Raw genomic sequence first — 18,547 nt, 5'->3', positions numbered from 1 at the left:
ATCTATATCCGCCAAACACATGTCGAGTGCGTAAAGTATAATCGGCTCAACTTTGAGGGTGTAAAACTCAAAGAGAGGAAGTAAGGAACTCTTGCAGTATTTATTGAATACCATGCGCATTTGGGTACTAAGAATTTTGGACTTTTCATTCAGCACATTCTTCCACATTGTATTTGCATTGGAATCGGATATTGTGTAACCTAAGTATCTAATTGAGGTTGCCCAAGGAATAAGGGTGCTGCCGATGGTCCACTTCCAGGAGCAAAAACGTCTCTTGAGATACTTAAATATGAATATATAAGATTTTCCTGCATTGAATGATAGATTATGGGAGGAGCAGTAAACAAAATAGGGACAACTTTGTTTGCAAGCCTTTTTGTGTGTGATCGAAAATTACGATATCATCAGCGAATGCAAGCCAATGAATTTTTAAATGGCCTAGTCTTGCAGGGTAGCTGATTTGTTGCACCCAAATGTCATTGATGCCACATAGGTACACATTAAACAGTGTGGCGCCAGATTGCAGCCTTGCTTGACCCCCACCACAATAGGGATGGGAATGGTGGTTGCACTGGCCTAAATACCCAAGCAGGCCATACAGGCAACAGTAGAGGAAGAAATAGAAAACAAGGATATATGAAAAAAGCAAGTCTTTAAATGCCACTGGCAACTCAGATAATTATCTTGAAGTCAGAGAAAATGCGCAGTTCCTTCAGGACACATGTTCTCCCTATGTCCCTGCAGATCTCTTTGCTCAGCAAATACCCTGTCTATTCAGGTGTCTAGGTTTCAGCGCAATAGAGTTGGTGGGCGTGCCTGCTCTGTTGCGGCCTGCACTCTTTGGAATAGTCTCCCTCTTTCCATTCGCTTTACTGAAAACCATCTGAGGTACCCTTGTCAACTGAAATAATGTATTTTTTAGATCTCGATATGGCTGCGCCCTTGGCTTGGTGTTAAATCTCTACCTGAGTGCCAGGATGCCTCTGGGTGGCCGGTGCACTATAGAAGAGGTGATAACATAACATAACAGAAGGATGTTGCCACATCATGTTCAGGCAGAAAAGGCTCCCTCTGTGTGTTTTGCATTTACACAGGGAGCAAACAGCAAGCCTTTCTTTGAGAAAATTGCAGGACTCTAGAAGGAGATTGTCAGAACGTTTGATCAAACCTAAATGATGTTCCATCTCCTGTGCCCCAGAAAGGGCAAGTTGAAGTGTACTCTGCACTCCACCGAACGCCAAGGAAGAGATGGAGGGCTGGGGGGATGCGATTATATTTTCCAATTCTCTAGAGGACTCTTAGTACCATACATTTTCCTCTGAATTCCTATATCACAGCCTTTGAACCATACATCCCACTATCTCTTTCTGCTCTGTGTTAAGTTCCCGATCACACATTTGGATCAGAATTTCAGTCCCTCCCCTGCTCTGCATCTAATCAGTTTATTTCCATTACAATCCCCTTTGATTCCCCACTGTCATTATTTTTCTCTGCACACTGTACCCCAGAGTCACGGTAACCCATCCCTACTTGCCTTACTCACTGTCACTGTGCCCCCATTCATTTTTATTAATTAAATGTCTCTCCTCCTCTGATCTATCAATGCTTCCCTCTCCACATGTTCTCCAATGCTTAGTTTTTCGCGCTCCTGGGACCAGATTATCATAGAAAAAATATGGAGCAAATTAATTTGGCATCAATTTAGCTGCTTTGATTAATAGAGAATTGAGCAAACAGGTTTAGCCCCAATCGGTATCATCTAATATAATTTTCACCGGGGAAAATTGGAACAAACTGTTTTATTTGCAGTGTTTGCTGCGTAGAAATGTAGTAGACACCTTTTCTTGTACGGTATGCAGCAAATAAAGACCAAAACACCTGATTCAATGTTGCCCTAGTGCAAACGTGTTTAGATAATATGGATTGTGACATCTGTCTGCTTCATTTTGCTTTATCAAAGCATTTTCTCACTTTTTTGCACCAGTGCAAATCTTTGATAATTTGGCCCCAGGTTTGCTGAACTCGTGCCAGCTGGTCCGTGTGAGAACAGCCACTTCTAAACTACCCTCCAACATGTGATACTAGAAGAACTAGAAGTTTAAGCGAATTCATAAAAGCGTATGACTCATGTCATGGCTGTTTTGTGAGGTACAGAAGGTGGGACGAATATTATAAAAATGTCAGGTTTTAATATAAGGATTCATGCCAACTTCCTTATTGCAACTAAAAGCTGTTATTATAATCAATGGAATGGTTCTCAGTGTATTGACCTCGTAAGGCTGAAGGGCTGAGTGGCCCAGGTGGTGTTCTATATCAAGAGCCCTTACCATGCGAGCTATCCAACCAGACCTTGACTGCACATGTTAGTCTGCCCCATTGATATGATATGAAAGTGTTCAAATGTGTGAAATCAAAAATCAGTAAGCACCTGAGATATATATGAACAAATACATACTGAGAAGGCTGACCAAGAATACAGTGAAATGTGTAGTCTCTATCTTACCCGATGCAAAATTGTTCGAGCTTCTGGTAAACGGCATGTGGCAGCGAGAAGCAGCTGGCCAGCACCCATATGATGAGAATGCAGATGACCCCCTTGACAATGGACATCCGTGGCTTCAGGGGGTGCATGATGACCTGCAAGGAAAGCAGAATATCTTAAGCGCGTGGCTGGAGATCGCGCATCGCATCAGAGTCTAGCTGGGACAGATAGCACCAGCTCTAGTTAGGGAGACCAGATTTTCAAGACAAAAAAATGGGACAGCCGACAACATAAAAGAGGGACTCCCCACCACCCATGACCGGACCTCCCCTGACCCATTCCCATGGTAGATGCATACAAATTTTGCGGCTTCGAGTGTTGATAAAAGCACATAAATACCAAGCATGATACTCATTGAATTATGTATTTTATTGTAATATTTGTACAATGAACTTGACAATTACTGGTATTTAGTGTCAAAATGTTGAGCATCTCAACTATAACACACTAAAAAAACATGTAAATATTAATAACAAAGGTGTTTTGGTCTGTTTGACAATACATATCTTAATATATACTTTCCTCTCAGTCTGTCTCTGTGCTGCAATCAGTTAATGCATAAGGCTTGTACCTGGAACGTTGGGGGCTCCAAGCCCCAGAAGATGATGACATAATTAGCATCCAATACTGTTTATATCGTTGATTATTGTTTGTGATAAAAAAAGAACAGGACTGTTAATCTCCCTTTGCCCAAAACCGGGACAGGATTTTCAAAACATAAAAACTCTCGGGACAGGGGGACAGAGGTCCCAATCCCGGGACAGTCCCATCAAAACCGAGACATCTGGTCACCCTAGTTCCAGTGGTCTCAGTCCGCACAGATGATCACAACATCAAGTGTAATGCTACGTTTGACGCGTGTGCCTAGATTACCCACCGGAATTAGACTCTAACTCCATGACTCGTCTTTCTTTATTCATTCCATAGCTAAAAAGTGCCTAATTCTGTGTTTAAAATGGTGCACCCCTTACACTCGGTATGTTTGAGTCATTACTGCTATAAGTGCCCACTCACCTCCTGACTTTCGGAAATCTCTGCTACATTAGTGTTCCATCAGTAGACCCACAAAGTGTTGACCACATGCATTTGCTAATCATCAAAGTTCTTTTCCATTGTCCTGCTTAGGAATGGCAGCTGAGGGGCTTGACGGAAGTTACCTGTGGCAGTTGGGTCAAGGGAGGCTTTCTTTAGCAGAGGGAGGACTACTGCATGTTTGAGTGTTTTTGTTATGCATACTGAGAAGAGGAATGTGCTAATTAATGGACTGGGGCCAATGTACGACAGTGCTGCTTCTCACAGCACTCAGCATATGTCCCACACCTCAGCATGCCGCACCACAGCGTTCTCTAGAAGGACTTGTGTCTTTGCTCACCACGCAATGTTCTCCTGTCGACTCTCACGCCTCTTGTGTTACATTGTTTATCATTGTCATGCTTCAGTGTCACTCACTGAAGCTCTGCACTGGCCCCAGGGGTCAACCATTTTACATGATATGATATATGATACGGCATTGATAAAGTGCCTATACACAAGTGTTTCATGCTGCATACCATGCTGCATGAACTCTACTGCTCACCCCACATTCACTTCTCTTGACGTTACATGTAGGGGCCAATGTTGACAAATGATTATTCTTTTTTTAATTCAGTAACACTCCTGTGACCTACAATTTGAGTCCATCCTTATCTACCAAATAAGCAAGACTCCGCATCCCGACTAACTCTCAGTGGTTTTGAGAGCATGTGCAAGGATCAGTCCGTGCAGTAACTAAGCAGCGATATCTTGACATGTTCCCTTAACTAATGTGCAGATGGTGTCCTGGATCAGTCGTAGGAGCATTTTTGCCGGACCTAAGTCTCTTTGGGTGCCTGGTCGTTTGGTTTGACCTGGCCCCATATTCTGAAAAGGGATCTATGGGTGCGTAAATCTGTAAGTGAGGTTTAGGTGTCTTATAAGTTTCCTGTAGACTTTTCTTCCAGTGTGAATCTAGTCGAAACTCCTTTAAGAGCCATACATCTTCCGCGATGTTTGGTGGACATCTGGGCAGGTTTGGGTTGATTCCTGGAAATACAACATACCCAAAATAACTTCAAAGACTGCAGGAAGGGCAAGAAAGGTTGTGAGAAATGGAGGGGAAGGGATGGGGCTGGAAAGTGGGGCTAGCAAGAGTTCATGGAGTACTTTGTATATGTGAATATTATCCAGATATAACAGCACACCAAAATGAACAATAGATTATTGCTTAACCTTTAAGTGCTATTATTTGAATCTGGGTAAGAACAACTCAGACTTTCATCCTTTTTAAGATGACAACATTAGCAATGTCGATGCAGGAAATTGTACGTGTTCATGTCAAACCAGCAGAATCAGTGAACTGTCAGGCATGCCTGGGTCTACTCAGGTCGATACATTGAGCAGTATTGAGGTGTATATTAATAAAGCATAGGGAATTCAAAACAGAGAGGGTGCATTGTAAGACTATACCATTGGGTAAGAGTCATTCATGAATTAGGGGTGCGTGAAGTTTCTTTCTGCTGAGTTTGCTTCCAGGAGGGTCATTGCGGGTAATTATTTTATGGCTGAAAGTCTATCACCACCGTAGGGCTGGGGTAAGGCAGTCACATATTAGACTTTCATGAAGCACCCATCTGTGAAATCTGGAGCATGTATGAACGGTCCAGATGAAATCAGGATGCGGGAAACTGCCCGTTCCATCCTGCATGTAGCAACAAACTATGATCTACCAACAAGGGATGCTTTACTATGCAAGGGATCTGAAAAATGGACGCAAAATAAACCAATTGGTGTAGGTGCAAAATAGGGAATAGGCAAAGGGCTAATTGCAACATAGTGTATTCTCAGTGTAAACACGGCTTTCTTTGTAGCAATGAGCATCCCAGAATCCAGTGAGCAAGCCCTGTGGCAGCGTATAAAGGCTAGATATGGCTGGTTACACATTTTTAACATGTTGCCATGGCGAGGCATCATTGAAGAATCAGACCACCCCTGCATCCTTTCAAAACATAGCTTCCCCTGTGCCAGCTGTCACCTAGGGAACTTTAAGGGCGTATTTGCATTCTCTAGCGAAACACTGCTGTATGTATTTTCTCAGACACATGCATTTACCATTTGTGATCTTGTTTACGAAAACACATAGGGCCTCATTACACGGAAGGCGGTAATGGTTAACGGCCACCGTTAATGGTAACGGTGACCGTTAACCAGTACCACCTTACTACGAGGTCCCTTAGCGGGTTGGTGCTGTAACGCCTGCTTTTTGCAGGCGTTAAAAACCAACCCGCTAAGGGACCTCGGAGCTAATTACGGCACCGCAAAATTGCGGTGCCGTAATTAGCGCCTTCCCCATTCCCATAGAGCCCTATGGGGCAGAAATGGGAATGGGGAAGGGCAATGGCGGAAGGGGGATTTACCGCCCCACCAACCTTGGAATGGGGGGGTAAATCCCCTTTCCGCCAAGGCGGTGCCGGTATTTTACCGGCATGAGCCATGGCGCTAATAGCGCCATGGCTCACCGCCTTCCGTGTAATGAGGCCCATAGTGATGCCACCAAAAGAAAAACGGGATCCCTGCTCAAACAAACTGCGGACACCTTAAATACAAAGTCCAAGTAGAACGTGAGGGCTGTGAGAATAGTGCAGGGGAAACGTGTTATTCTTGCAAGCAAAATAACCAGAGTAACCCAGGTTAGGATCCTGGTCCTGCACTTAGAGACTCTGGGAAACATTACTTCATTTCCAAACATTTGGGAACCCCTCTATTGAGAAAAGACAAGGCACAAACAAATTGTTCTATGGGCTGTACCCCAATCAGGAGGGACTTCCACCAGATGGAGTAGTGGCTCAGGCTTGTTAGGGAAGGGACCATTAGGACTATTAAGTTAGTGCAGAAATAGATCTTTAATGAAGAATATTAGTTTGGAATTGCTGGGGGGAGGTTGAAGACACACGAAGTGTGGGTGGAGGGTGTGACATGTGGGTACAGGGGCAGTTCAGGCTACATTCATTTTGTAGACATAGGAGAATGCCAAAGCACTGATAACCGGATGCACATTTTGTAGGTGTAGAAGGCCAAAGCACTAAACACCAAGATAACTTGAAGGTGAGGAGAAGGACAAAGCACTAAAAACCGCACATGCATTGTGTTGGTATATGACAATGCCAAAACACTGAGGATCCCACATGCATTTTGTAGGCAGAGCAGAAGACCAAATTACTGAGAACCAGTGACACATTGAATTCTGCGCTGCATGCGTTCCAATATGGTTGGAGGTAAATTGGCCCTACCAGGACTCACACGTCTACAAACCAAAACACAACACTCATAAAGGTAAAACAGGGACAGGTTAAGAGATATAGCTCCTTCGCCTTTTGTGATACTGTGGGCTAAGGGAAGGCTATGCTCTTTAAAGGTGTGTAAAGATGAACTCGTTGGGACTCAAACAACACATTATCACACTCGAAAATAAAGGGAATGTCCAATCAAGGTTCTATAAAAAAAATAGATCTACTTTAATCAAACATACAATCTGCACATACAATTATTAGAAAATACTGTACAAAAACCCACCCCCAAGGGTGGACCCACCCCCAAGGAAGGACATAGAAGATGCAACCGACTGCAAAAATTAGCACTCTGATCTAAGTTCCATTGGTGGTAGGGGAAGTCACCAGCCTCAAAAAGGATATGTTGGATGAGAACAGGAGCAATCATGACCAAACCAGTTCCTATGGTGCAAGTAGACCAAGGAGGAAGTTAAGAGTCAACAGTACCTGGATTCAATTCTTGTGATATGATATGATATGATAGTTTATTTATATAGCGCCTATACAACATGTGTTTCAAAGCGCTTCAAGGCAAGGGAGGGAACAAGGGAAAAAACAATGACATTCTTACAGGCCATGAACTGTAAGGATGTGAAATTATCGTACTCGGCCTGACGACATTTCAGATAGTGCACAAGTTAAAACATAGATAAGGAAGGGAAGGGGAGAGTGGGAAGGAAATAGAAACAGACAGGCGACTACCGTACTAGGCCTGACGACATTTCTGGTAGAGCCGGAAAAAAAACAAGAGGTGAGGGAGAGGGGTGCAGAAAGGTAGGGGAGGAACAAAACAAGTGACTATCATATTAGGCCTGATGACATTTCAGATAGTGCTGGAGGGGGGTTGGGGAGGAAAAAACCAGTAAGGGGAGGGAGGAGGAGACAGACGAGGTTGCTATCATACTAGGTCCAGGGACAATTCTGATAGAGTAAGTGCATAGAAGAAAGTAAGGGGAGGAGATAGGAAAAGGGAGAAGGGAAAGGAGGAGAGAACAGAGAGTTAGCAGTTAAAAGAGTGGAGAAGCAAGAGGGGAGAGTGAATACAATTGCAGAAGTCAGTAGTAACACATAATGTTGCAAGCCAGGATACAAGATGAAGATGGGAACAGCATGATTCAGGGCCACCATGAGTACAAGATGCAAAAGAAGTTCATCATGAGAGTTTGAGAAAGGGTGACGCACCATGAATGAATGAAGTCCCTAAAAGTCAAATCCAGCATTGTCCACAAGACGGTGATGGCGAAACCAGAATGTATTAGGACAGACTCCTGCAGAAGTAGGCTTTAGTGGTGTGAGGGGGGAGCAGGGTAGAAGAATCAAGCAAAACAGGCAACACCTGTGAGAAAGTCAGGCCCAGTGTCAAACATAGATGCGAGTGGATCAAGCTCAGTTCTGGCACGTTGGATCATGTGGGCCCAAGTAGCAAGTAAGCATCAAGTAGGGGTGAATGCAGTTGCTTGATGCCAAATGATTTCTTTACAGTTGGCTAGGCAGTGATGAACTTTAGCCTGCCAAATTGGTTGATGAGTGATGCTCCAGCAGTTCGAGACAGTGGGCAATGGTTGTTGAAGTGGTGATTTTGGGTGTGTTGAAGTGCGATCAATGAGGTAGCAGTTCAAGAGCTAGCTTGGTCGAGCTGTGATTCTAACCTCCAGGTGACAAGATTTATCTAGGATACCATGCAGTGGTGAGCTGGCACAAAGTGCATGTGCAAGTTTCAAGTGGGGGAGGGGCATAGAAACAAGCACCTGTGATTTCCCTCTTGTTCCAGGTGTGGTGAGAATGAGGAAACCAGTTCAGTGTGGTAAAACAGGGAGCTTTGGCTGGTTTTACCCTCCAGTTGCTGTGAGGCCCACTCAAGGGGACTTGATGATAAAATGGTTTTGTTCAGGGTCTGATGTCCCAGCTTAGGAGACTGTGGTGCAGTGCAGTAGGTCCTGATGCACAACTGAGGTAATTCACGGTGTGCCCTGGGAGTGGGTAGGGAGAAGATCTTCCTTCTGTTTTGGATGATTTTATCTTCACCACAGACTAAGGTCTTTGAAAAGTGCAACTTTCCCAGAGGAAGTCAGTGAGTTATTCATAGAGAATCTGCAACCTTAAAGGATCTGAGAGGATCTGAGAGAATCTGAAGTGGTGGGAGGCCCCTTTTTTTTCAAAGCAAAAGCACTTGGGTGTTTGGACTAGAGCTAGCCTGCTTAAGTGGTCCAATCCCATCCCTCGAACAGAGCAGACTTTGCCCTTCTAATGCCACACCCAAAGTGCTTTGCTCCAGAGTAAGGGGACAGGAAAGGGAGAGAAGGACAGTCAGAACCAAAATGGAGGAAGTCTCTGTCAATTGACCAGAGCTCTCCTGCCTGTCATAATTCTGACCCCTTCCCTTCTCACTCAGAACAAAGGCCTTTAGAGATGCAGCACTCTGGGGTGAGGATACTTCTTTTGAATAGGTGTGATCCATTGATGTCCGAACCCAGGCTAAATTCATCCACTATGTTCCAACCTGTCTGTTGAGATCCCAATCTGCTCTTCTTGTAGCAGTTCCTCTTTACCGTCTGTCATGTAAGTGTGGGCAAGCCTTTTCTGTGGTGGCTGCAAGAGCCTGGAATGACCTTCCACTGGCCCTTCGGGGTACTACGGACCATCTCACCTTCTGCAGATTATTGAAAACCACTCTGTTTTGAAATGGTCAGACTCTGTTATGCTTAAAGTTCTCCTCTACTCACATGACAGTGACAAGATGTCCTCGGTCATACATGTGCTTTATCACGTTTACTTAACATAACTTAACAGGACAGCTGCCTGCTGTGTGGCTGTCTCGGGCAGAGGATGGTACCTGCCATCACAAAGAGATTAAAGAGGAGTCCCGAATCCCCAGGTTCCTGTCCTGCTATTTTGCAGGCTACACCAGTCTGATCAGAATACAGATCACCTTCCACAGCAGAGCTGAATCACAGGAGCTGAAACATTTGCTTTATCAATTGGGACATGGTGGTCATGATCATAAGTAGTACCATGCACTATGCCTACACTGCAGCATATCTTATTTTATAACTATATTTTAGAGATTATCCTGCCACCATCATGGGTTACTTATGATCGTAATTATTTTAAATGCTGCATCTGCACAGCAGAAATGTGTCTGTCACTGCCGCTGTCAAATGGGCACCTATGGCCTATGGACCTGCTCTGTGCCACGGGTATAGCAGGTGCTTAAAATCAGGATACTGATGCAGAAGGCCACAGATACATTCTATGTTTTTGGCATGGAGCTTATGAAAAGGGTATTTGATCAGCAGATTATCCTTTCAGAGATGGAACTACCCTCATAATTGTATTGTTCAATACAAATCCAAAAAGACAGGGCATTGAATGCATGCACCAGATGCCAATTACTCACAGAACCCCAACGTGCATTTATTAGACATAGGAGAATGACAAATAACTGAGAATCCTCATGTGTATTTACTAGGCAAAGGAGAAGGTGAAAGCAATGGGAACATCACATACATTCACTAGTTCTGGAAATAACCAAGCACTGAGAACAGATTAGGCATCGGCAGAGAATAAGTACACACCATTGAGAGCCCATGTGCATTTGCTAGATGAAGGAGGATGCCAAAGCACTGAGAACCATGCATGCATTGTATAAGCATGAGAGTATGCCAAAGCATGGGGAACCACGTGTGAATTTATTAGGAGTAGGAGAAGACCACAGGAGTGAGAAACCCATGTACATTGTGTAGGCAAAGGAGAAGGCTAAGTTGTGAGGGGAATAGAGCTGAGAAACCCACATTCATGTACCAGTCAGAGGAGAAGTCCAAAGCACTGTTTGAACACTATCTTTGGCATGAGGAAACAGCGTGCCCATATCTTACAAGAAACCCACATACATTTTAATGTTGTAAGAGATGGCAAAAGTATTGAAAGCTCCATATAAATCCTTGTGCCATAGGAGGCAAAGGCAAAGCACTAAGACCCCCCCTCATGCATTTGCTAGCTACAGCCTCCAACACCCAACCACATTCAATGGGCACATTTGCGCCAACATACACACCACTACACCTGAAAGTCGTGCTGCTTCAGATATTCACAAGCCGCATTGAAACACAATATTTGGTGAGAGAAAGCAGCAGACCCATCTCTTGGAAGACCACAGAATAGACTCTTCAGGTGATGAAGATGTCTGTGCAAGCCAGCCATGGTCACACAGATGGAGCAACATGGGGAAATATGAAGGAGACTTTGACAGTTCTGGTTGAGTGCACTGCAAAAGTAAATCTTTATTTGGGTCAACAAACGCGGATAGGCTTTCTCTGAATTCGAGCCCCAAACGTATAAATGTAAGCTCTGCCTCAATGTATTTTGCAGTACCAACCAGACAAACCACACCATATCCTCCTCATAGTGTTACATTCTATAATCCTTCAGACTCATTTATGGCATTTTCGGATTCAGTGGTGGTTTTGCCACAATTTAATTTTTTCGGCCAAACTGAAGGGACCAATGACTGTACTCTAATGCCATGCTCAAAAGCTAAATATTCTGCTACAGTTTATTTGGTTCTATCAACCAGCAAACACTACGCTCTGAATCCTAGAACCTCACTCACAAACTGGAGGTTCAGACTCAAGTATTTGGCTCTACGAAGCACACAGATCCAATGATGTATTTATTCTGCACTTTGCAAGTACCCCCTGTCCCCCCTTGTACTGCCATCTTACATGTCATCTAGAAGAGGGAATGGTGACACAGGAGCATGTGCTTCTCCATGGCATCCACCACAGACTTTTCATCCAGCCAACACAAACTAAGAACGGTCAGGCAGTACGCTCAGTATGTCCTTACAATTCCTCATCAAGCTATCTCATCGGTTCTGCCCAAATGGCACCACACTCTGGTTTCTACCAACAACAATGCCCACATCTCTAAGCAGGATTTGGGAGGTTCCCTGCCCAAGAACATCTGGAGAAGAAAACGTTCAAACTGTGTATTTTAAAGCACATTTGCCTGTATATAGGGATATAAAGTAGTTAAAAATAATAAAACATTGAAAAAAAAACATGTTTTTGTGGGGTAAAACATACTGAGGGCTTTATAACAAATTATTTTCTTCAAAGGATGCGGGGGATGAAGAGAGGCAAAAGGAAGGAGTGGGGTGACTGGGAGAGAGGGTACGATGAGAGAATGCCAGTGTACCCAGCCACACAAAATAGACCCATGGTATTGAGATCCACTGGGAAATCTCCTGTGTTACCTGTAGGTCAGTTCTCCACAGCTTCCTCTTTGCTTCATCCAGACAAAGTCCTAAACTTCGCAACATGCACTCCACAACCTACCAAGATGTTCACACACTTCTGCTATGATGTACTGACTACTGCTGTGCAGGAATATAGTGATAGGTAGAGGCTACATTGAGTAATCAGCCTCACACTACTACGAACACAGTACTGATCCCAATTATAAATGTGAAACAGGCACAGGCGAACCAACTTCTCCTTTCGTGACAACATGGCTCGAGGGCAGGCCATATCATCAGGAGACATGTGAGGTGATAATAGTATCAACCCAAACAGCAATAGCACGAACACTCTTAATTAAAACAATGAACATGTCCAATCAAGGTTCTAAAATACATTTGCCTAATTTAATTAAAAAATCAAGAATGCAATCACCTAAACAAAAAGACTAACAAAACATCCCTGTGGAAAGGACACAGAAAATGCAGAACTGGAACAGCGTAGTTCTCAGAGCTTGAACAGGGTTAATTAGGCAAGCAAGTGCAACAAAAGGGGCCATACAAGTCACTATGGTCCTAGAATGTGGGCCAGGGAGGGGGAACTTCTCAACAGTTCCCTTCTTTTGGGTGGTTCAATGGCATCAAACTGGGCTTCTGTGCAGTTTCCTGCTGTTCGCGTGTCACTTTGATCCAGGTGGCAAGTTGGCATTGAGTCGTCGCTTTGCATGGTTCGAGATGGCATTTGAGATGATGTAGTTCAAAGTATGAAGGGTCTAACAGGTATCGATCGGTGGTAAATTGGTTCAAATCGGTGATTCCACTGGGTCATGTCAGCACCTGACAGGGTGGTTTGCAGCAGTTCAAATCAGTGTTTGAATTGGATCGAGGAGAGATTCTGTTTGTTTGGTGCAGTGATTGAAGATGCAATAAGTTGAAAGATTTTGTGGCATTGAGCGATGTTCGTGTTGATGCGGCTTCGAGACAATTCAAGGAAGCTGTGAGTGGTTCACAGTCAAAATGTGCCAAATGTAGGACTTTGTCAGTTCAAAGGATATCAAGCACAGTTTGAATGCAGTGTATAGTTGTAGAAACACAATTCTATGTGACCTTAGGCTTTCTAGTTTCTTAGAGTCCCAATATATGAATCAACGAATGAGTGGGAGACCACTTGCTCATGAAGGCAATTTGTCACTGGGGATTGGACAAGATCAAGCCTTCTGTTAGGCATCCAACCATGTAACAAGTGACCCATGCTTCATTACATCAAATCCAGAGTGCCTTGTGCAGCAGGAACTGGAGGCGACAGGAATGGAGAGAGCCCCAACAGAAATGCCAGATGGTGGAATGACTTCTCAGGTCCACATTTTCCTCTCTTGCTATTCTAACTCAACCCTTTCCCTTGCCTGCTGACTTCAATCGTCTTATGTAGTAGAGTACAGTGGTGTGAGGCTGGACTTGGTTATGCTAGTTACCCTTTGAGTTATGGTTCACAGGAGATCTCTTAGTAAGTGCTCCTGTCCTTTGAAGGCAGGTGTTACCCTTCCTCTTGCAGAATCAACGGATGACAGCCTCCTGGCTTTTGTCAAATTGGAAACAGTGAAGACAGCCATGCTCATGAATGTACATCACCTTGACATCACTGACCTCTGGTCAATGGATTCAAAGTTGTATGGTATCATATTCGCGCAGAGACTCTGGCAGAGACCCAGTGAACTCTTAATCCACTTTGCAGACTGCAACACAACACCAACAATGATCAAGCAACACGCAATATTTTAAGAGTAGCCACCTGAGAGACTGTGATTGTCAGGGAGTCCCAAGTGCTGAAAAACCCATATAACAATTGTTTAAAGAAAATATTCTTGAACTTATACAGCAGAATATGAAAACCTGAAATAATACTTTTATTTAGTTTGAGTTGCCAAGCAGATTCTTTTGTGGAAATGAATACACATTTGTTTTCACACAATCTTGGCATCTCGACTCTTAGTGCTCTCCCACTCAGGTATATGACAGATGCTTTCATGACTCACTCTTTTGTTGAGAACCAAGTGGGCTTATCTTTCTTGCACTCTTCCAGAACACTGATGGCTGTAGGCGTGGTTCATGCTTGTCATGCAATCTTTGTTCCAAATTTCAACTGTTGATACCTAGAATGCTTTTCTTTTCTCCTGCTGACAACACATTGCTGGGAGAAGGTAGCGGCGGGAGAGAAACACCTTGTCCACTGGGAGCAGGGGAGTATGACTGACTTTAACATAGTTGGTCCCCTACTGCAATGGCACAGACAAGCTAAAAAATTGCTTGACACGTGGGATAATGGTCGTTTGACTCAACTATTTTATCCTGTCACTATTTTGTTTGCTAAATTAGCTTCATTAACTGGGACATATATGTCCAGGCATGCCATAAAAACATAGAGTGCATATTGTTACTCAGTAGAGTCAAAACATGTCTTAGGGTTCTTGGGGTGCGATACATAAAACATGTGGAGGATCCCATTGGGCTCAAGTACCCTCTTAGGGGGCTGAGTACATACTTGTTTTAATATATGTATCCAATTTCTGGAATGGCAAATATATTCTAAAATATTAGGGAATAAAATGCAGCCCAGAGGAATGTAAACATGAGGATCAGTGGTGACTTAGTCAGTTACACATATTACATTTTCTTGTGGTTAACTACACATTGCTTAAGTGTCTGTTAAGCACTACTATATCCTATGCTCATCAGATTGGAGGAAGCTTAGGTGCACCAACAATAAACCGTATCCCTGTAACATGAGAGCTCATTGGCTATGACACCCAACAGCCTGAACAAGAAGCAACAAGTATGGATCTAGGAAGTGGAATATTAATCACTGAGAACTCAGGGTAATTTAAACGAAAATGTCGACTTTATTTATTTAATTGATTTTTTTTTTTTATAACACATCTAATATTGTACCTGAGTTTGGTTTCTAAGTGCGGGTCCGGATTCGAGCCTCTGTTGCTCTGCGTTGGTCTTGCTTCCAAGATCAGCGCATTGCCCCCCTGCTATCGTCCGTTCAGGGGACCACCAACATTAGCACATCCCCCGTGGGACTCCCTACATGAAATCTTAAATGCCCACGAGGGGGCTTGAACAAGGAAAGTGTTTGCCTCACTTGTACTCTTTTATTTTTAACTGCAACTCGTGATAATGCAAACGCCATCTATAAACAAGCTTTGCAGGGATGTGTTTACTAATGGTTTCTTGCGGAATACACCTGGTCTTGACCTGTTAAAAAAAAGGCGGCAAATTCCATAGGAATGCATTTGTTGTACGTGTACATGAACATCTAATAGAGGCGTACGAGGGACCGGATTGAGGCCACAGAGGAGGAATGCGCGGTGGTGTTCTTGTCTCCACTGCATGCATCTCCTCTACCTCATGACTGCTGGAAAATGAGGAAGGGTTTTAAAAGGAGCTGTTGAAGCATTACACCTCACTTTAATGACTTCATTGAAACCCCTTCTCATTTAAAATGAAGCAGACTATCAAGAAAGAAGGGTAACTGCTCAGATTTGCAATTTTGGCAAAGGGTACCTGACTCATCCTGGAAGTCAACTGAAATAATATGTGCACATGTGATGGATGGCACGTGCTCTCCCGGCTGGGTAGGTTCCCAGGAAACCAGCTGGTTCCTCCTACTAATACTTCCTAAGGGAAGACAACAAAATGCTGCTATTATGTTGGGCAATTACACCTTGGTCCACTAGAGCTGTTGATGAAGGTGGCAGAAGGCGAGACCGAATTTGCATGGGGTCTGCCCTTATTTTGATTCTTGATGTTATTGCTTGTAGTGCAAACCCAGCTCGAGAGCAGTGGAGCGCATTACAGCATAATTTGTACAGAATATTCTCTCCTGCAAAAGTGGTTCAGTGATAGTGTGGGTACTGAGTCAATGGTGGAACGGGAAGACCAAGGACCAGCACTTACCTGGTTTATGTATTGAGTAGTATGGTCCACCTCTATCCAGAGCGTGTTATGACCAACAACAATTCTATACAACTGTTTCCATAACAAGAGCTCAAAGGTAGAGATTAAGATGACCTTCTGTCAGATCCACGGTGTTTTCTGCTCTCTGATTTCTGAATAGGGAACTGTTTAGATGCCTTGACTAGTTGCAATGGAGGCAAACACCACACTTGTCCCTTGTCTCTTGTTCCTTGTTACAAAAGCCTCATCTTTGATCACTGGAATTTGATACAATGTTCTATATTTGCCTTGGCGGGGGGACATTTTGCAAGTGGGGTGCTGCAAAAGGAAGGTGTAAAAGAAATGATGGTTCCATATTGCTACAATGACAGTCTTTTTTTCAATGTGTATTTGCCCCCCCCCTATTAACCCTGCCACCCCTATAAATGGAACATTATTCCCTTCCCCTTAACGCTTATATACCCTTGCCCACAACATTTATTTTCAATGAGTTTTTTTTCGAAGACAAAGGGCCTCATTACACGGTAGGCGGTAAGGGTTTACCGGTACCGGTAAGGGCACCGGTATCGGTAAACCCTTATGGCCTTACTACAGGTCCCTTTGCGGGACCCGACCTTAACGGCTGGTGTAGACCAGCTATTAAAGTTGGGACCCGCAAAGGGACCTTGGTGCTAATTATGGTACCACAATTTGCGGTACCGTAATTAGCTCCTTCGCCATTCCCATTGAGCCCTATGGGGCAAAAATGGGAATGCGGTAGGGCCATGGAGAAAGGGGAAATTACCACCCCGCCAACCTTGGAATGGGGTGGTAATTCCCCTTTTCTCCATGGTGGTACCGGTATGGTACCAGCGGCAACCATGGTGCTAATACCACCATGGTTTACCGCATTCCGTGTAATGAGGCCCAAAGATTCAGTAAAAAGCCAATGAAAAAAAGACTGTCGATGTAACAACCTTGTACTGTAAGGAGGTTTACTTTTGCACTTCTGGGGGAATTTAAAGGCAGTTGAAGGAGGGGTAGGGGTACCAAAAAAGATATTCAAGCAGGCATTACATTAATGGATTCATAGGGAATTCTCTTACCTTTAGCACATTAGGAATCCGTAATGAATCCTGTCTGCAAAGCGTAATTTGCAGGCAGCATTCACAGTTTTTAAAAAACGGAAAATAAAAAGAAAGAGTGTAAGTGAATTCGCCTGTTTTACTCTTTAGTTATGCAGTCCGTTTAATCAAAGTTTCAAAGTGCTTGCAAGTCACACAACAGCACCCAAGTGCCATCATTGCTGGGCCCCTGCATGCCATTAACTCTTTTTACAAAATGGCCGCCACTGTGTTCATGCGTGAGCACTGCATACCGACTGAAATGTTGCGTCATGTTTTTTTGCTAGCTACCGTAAACACCGTTCCCTTCAGAACTTCTTTCTTCTGATTTCCAAACGTTTTATCTCCTCCTGGAAGACTGTTCCTTGCATCTTTCCTGCCCACTGGCTGTGTGATCTGGGCATTTAATAGGTGCTCAGTGACGTCAACCGAGCCATACGAACACATTGACAATCCATCTAATAATGTGTCGCCTGAAAGCTCCCGCCATTGACATGAAAATGTTGCCATCGCAAAGAAATAATGAATAGGATTTTGATTGGTGCTTTTATTCATGAGAGGGGGGCATTAGAAGCGTAGTCATTATCTGTCTGGAAGAGATGTTTTGTCAGATGGTGCAGCTGTACTGCTCATTATTTTCAACTGGTCTATTATGTAAAGCCCATGTTGAAAATTCTCCAGAAGTTTGCTGTCTGGCTTTTTCCATTCAAAAGCTTGTAATCTGCCAAAAATCTAATTTGTGAATTTCGATCTTCAACATTTCTGTCTGTTTCCAACAGCTTGAGGCGATTGCTCGGTGCCTGCATGACCAGCCATTGTTTTCCCTGCCTGTCGATCTAAGCTCTATGGGATTTCGTAGAAATTATTTCATCGAGCGAGAATTGGTCTCAGTTTATTTTCTTTAAGAACATTTTACTGCACATGTATTCAGAGGAGATCTCTGCAGCCCTCTTCTCACCCCCATTCCCCCATCTAATTGCATTATTACATTAACCCACTCTCCCCTTCCCACGTACATTTGTGGTAAAATGTGGCATAACAAATTCGACCAATTCCGCTCCTTAAAATCTACGGCGACCAATCCTCCTGTTACCGTCGATCTACCAGCCTGCTCACGCGACTGTCGTTCGACATGTCTCTATTGGCTGTTTTTCGATCTTTGGAGGACGTCCTGATCCTCACCGTTTAACCTGACCTGATCACGCAAATGCTAAATCCGGATCTTCTGGGCCTTTCTGATCTATCTCTTCGCAGGGAACAGATGAATTTCTGATTTAGTAGTGTATGCAAGATGGGCCACCTGATGTGGACGGATCTCATGCACGCATGCATGCGACCCACCTCGGCCCTGTGGACCCACCTC

General features: G+C 43.9%; 1 protein-coding gene across 1 annotated transcript in view; it reads right to left on the bottom strand.

Annotated features, from left to right (window-relative positions):
• LOC138480769 (G-protein coupled receptor 83-like) overlaps positions 1–18,547 on the bottom strand; it is a 91,995-nt gene that overhangs the window by 3,247 nt on the left and 70,201 nt on the right. Inside the window, exon 3 of the mRNA XM_069612514.1 lies at positions 2,504–2,637. Coding sequence (XP_069468615.1) covers positions 2,504–2,637 — 134 coding nt within the window. The remainder of the gene's footprint in view (positions 1–2,503; positions 2,638–18,547) is intronic.

Source organism: Ambystoma mexicanum, chromosome 5p (assembly GCF_040938575.1).
Source record: "Ambystoma mexicanum isolate Mex_15411 chromosome 5p, UKY_AmexF1_1, whole genome shotgun sequence".
Taxonomy (NCBI): domain Eukaryota; kingdom Metazoa; phylum Chordata; class Amphibia; order Caudata; family Ambystomatidae; genus Ambystoma; species Ambystoma mexicanum.
Note: the sequence above shows the minus strand (reverse complement) of the source record. Positions and strands in the feature narration are given on the sequence as shown.